This window comes from Cyprinodon variegatus, unplaced genomic scaffold (assembly GCF_000732505.1).
Source record: "Cyprinodon variegatus isolate N-32 unplaced genomic scaffold, C_variegatus-1.0 Scaffold363, whole genome shotgun sequence".
NCBI classification, from domain to species: Eukaryota; Metazoa; Chordata; class Actinopteri; order Cyprinodontiformes; family Cyprinodontidae; genus Cyprinodon; species Cyprinodon variegatus.
In genome coordinates this window covers 587,054-590,536 of record NW_015150816.1, presented here as the reverse complement: position 1 = coordinate 590,536, position 3,483 = coordinate 587,054, and the positions used below count along the sequence as shown (strand labels likewise).

General features: G+C 41.5%; 1 protein-coding gene across 1 annotated transcript in view; it reads right to left on the bottom strand.

The window, feature by feature from the left end:
• The window catches only part of nmbr (neuromedin B receptor), an 82,489-nt gene extending 79,397 nt beyond the window's left edge, over window positions 1–3,092 (bottom strand). The window contains exon 1 of the mRNA XM_015386301.1: window positions 2,545–3,092. Within this exon, the coding sequence (XP_015241787.1) occupies window positions 2,545–2,972 (428 nt within the window). The 5' untranslated portion in view covers window positions 2,973–3,092. The remainder of the gene's footprint in view (window positions 1–2,544) is intronic.
• Window positions 3,093–3,483: the final 391 nt, after the last annotated feature.

Below are 3,483 nucleotides of genomic sequence, written 5' to 3'. Positions count from 1 at the left end.
GTGATGGTGCTAAAAAGGAAAAGGTCCAGATCGGTGAGGTTTTGCTTTTCCAAAAAGATAACAGCATTTTAAAAAAGCAGAAACCAGCGAAGCATTGATTCTTTTTAGCACAATGGGAGCTGCAGACTGAAAGACATTTTCAAAAAAAGATTAAGCTAAAATGTCAAAAGAGCAAGCCGAGGCTTTCATTGAATTTACCAGTCTGATTAATTCAGGTAAAGTACACGCTGCAGATCTGTCTCCGATAAATGGGCTGGGATGGAGTTTCAGCAGACAGAGAAGAAACCGATGGAGAAAAAGCTGGACTGGAAAGAACAGAAAGTTTTCACAGTAACAATGGGAGTGATTTGGAGCTATAGCTGGGGAGGCGGCATTGCGAAAGGTTTTTAAACTGCACCTTTGCTCTTAGAGAGCAAGTTATGAAATATGCAGCCTCTGCATCTCCAACTGCAGGATAAAGAAAAGGGTTCGGAGATCCTTTAAATCGAGCAGATGAACAGGTGAAATTGTTTTATTCAGCAATTTAATCAAAGCGATTGACAGGTTTGACCTCCGCCCCTCGCAGTGATGCAGGACTAATCTTCTGACTCCAACTTCTGCAGCAGCTTTGTAAAAAAAATCATCCAGCGAGTCCGGTGTGATTCATATAACTGCAGCTGCACACAAAGCTAACATGGAATGCTGCACAGTGCAGACAAACGACAGCACGTGTGAACTGGTCACAGCTGGAGATGGATCAGAACCAGAGCCTTAGCAACAGGCGGAACCCCTGCAGGAAACCAGCGGATGCATCAGCTGCCGCCTGACCTGATTCTGAATCAGTTTCTGATCCCTCTGCTTCAGATAGAACAGCACCTTGCATGCAATCATCCTTTTTCTTCATAGTTGGCTGAACAGTAAAGCAGTCCATCAGGTGGACTGGGTAACTCGTGACAAAACTCTAAAAGATATTTGATATGAAGGAGAGGATAAAAAACTAAAGTCTGCAAAGGTTAAAACATAAAAAAACATATTCTGCACCTCTTCTGTCAATCTTTGTTTGATAACAACCTTAAATTAGGCAGAATTTGAGGTTCCAACGTTTAAAAATCTCTAATTCAGGACATGTTTAAGCCAATTTAGTTATAAAAGGCTGCAGATCGGCTGATGAAAACAATGCAAGAGACTAAAAGGTAGAGGAGCTGAAACCCTTCAGGGGCAACATTGGGAAACCAGTTTTACTGCATCATGCACAGATAGGTCCATGAAAGGTTGCCCTGCAACAAAAGCGACACTTGAAAGCAGCTAGAGCTGCAGAGATGGGTGATCCACATGAAGAAAGCTTTGGGTCAGATGAGACTGAGCTGCTTAGATAAAGTCACAAGATTCAGAAGGAAACCTTCAACCCTACACTGGAAAAACGATCTAGAAATAAGTAAAAATGTCTTAAATTAAGTGTATTTACCCTTAATTTGAGTAGGCAAATTAGATAGTTTGCCAATGGAATGAGTATTTGACTCTTAAAATAAGACATTTAGATAAAATGCACTTGAAATAAAGTGATGCAATTGTGTTTTCTTATTTTGACTGCAAATTGTCTTGTTCCACTGGCAAAATGTCTCTTTTACCTTCTCAATTAAAGGACAAATGCACTTATTTTAAAAAAAAAAAGGACTTATCTAGATATAGATTTTTTTTACAGTGTATACTAGCTGTCTGGCATGGTGGTGGAAGTATGATGCTGCGGGACTGTTTCACACCAGTGTAACTGGGAATTTTCTAACAAGCAGATGGAGAAAAGACCCTGAACACCAACAGACTTTCACACCAAACCATAATTAAACCATATTTACCAATTCAGCCATTAAGAGGAGCCAAATATTCTGACAGAAAAATACCACAAGCTTTGCAGTGGCTCTATAAATATGAGCAATATAGTGATAAAAGGGGGGTACATCATCGGTATATTTATATATTCCTTATTGTATATTTAGAATAAGGAAAAAACTGGTTCTAGTTTTTAAAATTAAAAGTACAAAACTTAATCTTGAGCTGCAATTATTGTCTTGCTCTCATATTTCTGAACGTATTTCTAAAATTAAGTGTATTTACCCTTAATTTCAGTAGGTAAATAAGACGATTTGCCAATGGAATGAGTATATTTACTCCTAAAGTACCGTAAGATAATTGGATATTATGCACTTAAAATAGGACACTGCAATAGTTTTTTCTTGTTTTAAATATAAATTATCGGTTCTATTGGCAAAGTGTCTCACTTACCTGCTCAATTCAAGCAAAAAAACTTATTTTAAGCAAAAATTACTTAATTAGATTACATTTTTTTTGCAGTGTGAAGCCTCTGCATCATTTTTCCTTAGAAAATATGTGAACATTTAGAACCTAAAGATTTCAGCCCTGCAGTTAGACTTATAAGGGGGGAAATGTTCGGACTAACTGTGGCTTTAGATGATTTTCTTTATCAAATTTAAGAACATTATTAGTTTTTTATTCATTCGTTTAATTTCCAGCAGAAACAAACTTGTTTCTTGGGTCGGCCGGTCTCACCTGTCCGCGCTGAGAGCCGTGAGCGTAAAGACCGACACCCCGACAGAGGTGAGCTGAATAACGGGGATGAGTTTGCAGGCCGCCTCGCCAAACACCCACTCCTCAGAGAAGAACCGGAACGCGTCCACGGGCACACAGGTGACCAGCAGGAGCAGATCTCCCGCAGCCAGGCTGGAGATGAAAATGTTCGGCACGCTGCGCATGGCGCTGTTGGTGATAAAGATCTTCACCAGGGTGATGTTGCCCAACAGACCCACGGTGATGATGAGGATGTAGGCAGAGGTCATGACGCAGCGCAGCACGAAGTGCGCCGTCTCCCCGCCGTCTGAGGACCCCCACCAGCCGGGCTCCAGGGTGGAGTTGGGGGTCAAAGCCTCGGGGTCTCCGGGAGGAGTCGGAGAAAGGTTGGAGAGGAACTCGTCATCCATGATTAGGAGGAGAAAAGTGCTCCAGCTGCAGGAGCTGCTGTGCGTAAAAACGGCGCGGCGGTTGTTCTGGATCAGTCTGAGAGCGAAGAGAAAAGTTTGGAACAAGAGTTGATGTGAGGGGCTGCGGGTCTGAGGCGCGGAGTGAGCGGAGCTGGAGAGCAGAGCGCGTAAAGAGGAGCAGCAGGAGGAGGAGGAGCAGCAGGGGGACGCACCTGTTGGAGAGCAGCCTCCCTCTCTGCTTCATTCAGACAGAAACTACAGGAGATTCACAGCTTCATCAATAGATTATCTCTTAAAATGCTCTAACATTCATTCAATACAAAACTCACATTATATAATATATTATAAACATTAAACACATCTGATATATTAATGTAAATATTACATAAAAAAGGGCTTTGTAAAGAAATATTGGTCAACAGAGAGTAATGGACATCCACCACATGGAAGGTACAACAAAAAGACATTAACATGGTAGCTGCTAACATTTACAGAGGATTATGGCCACTGG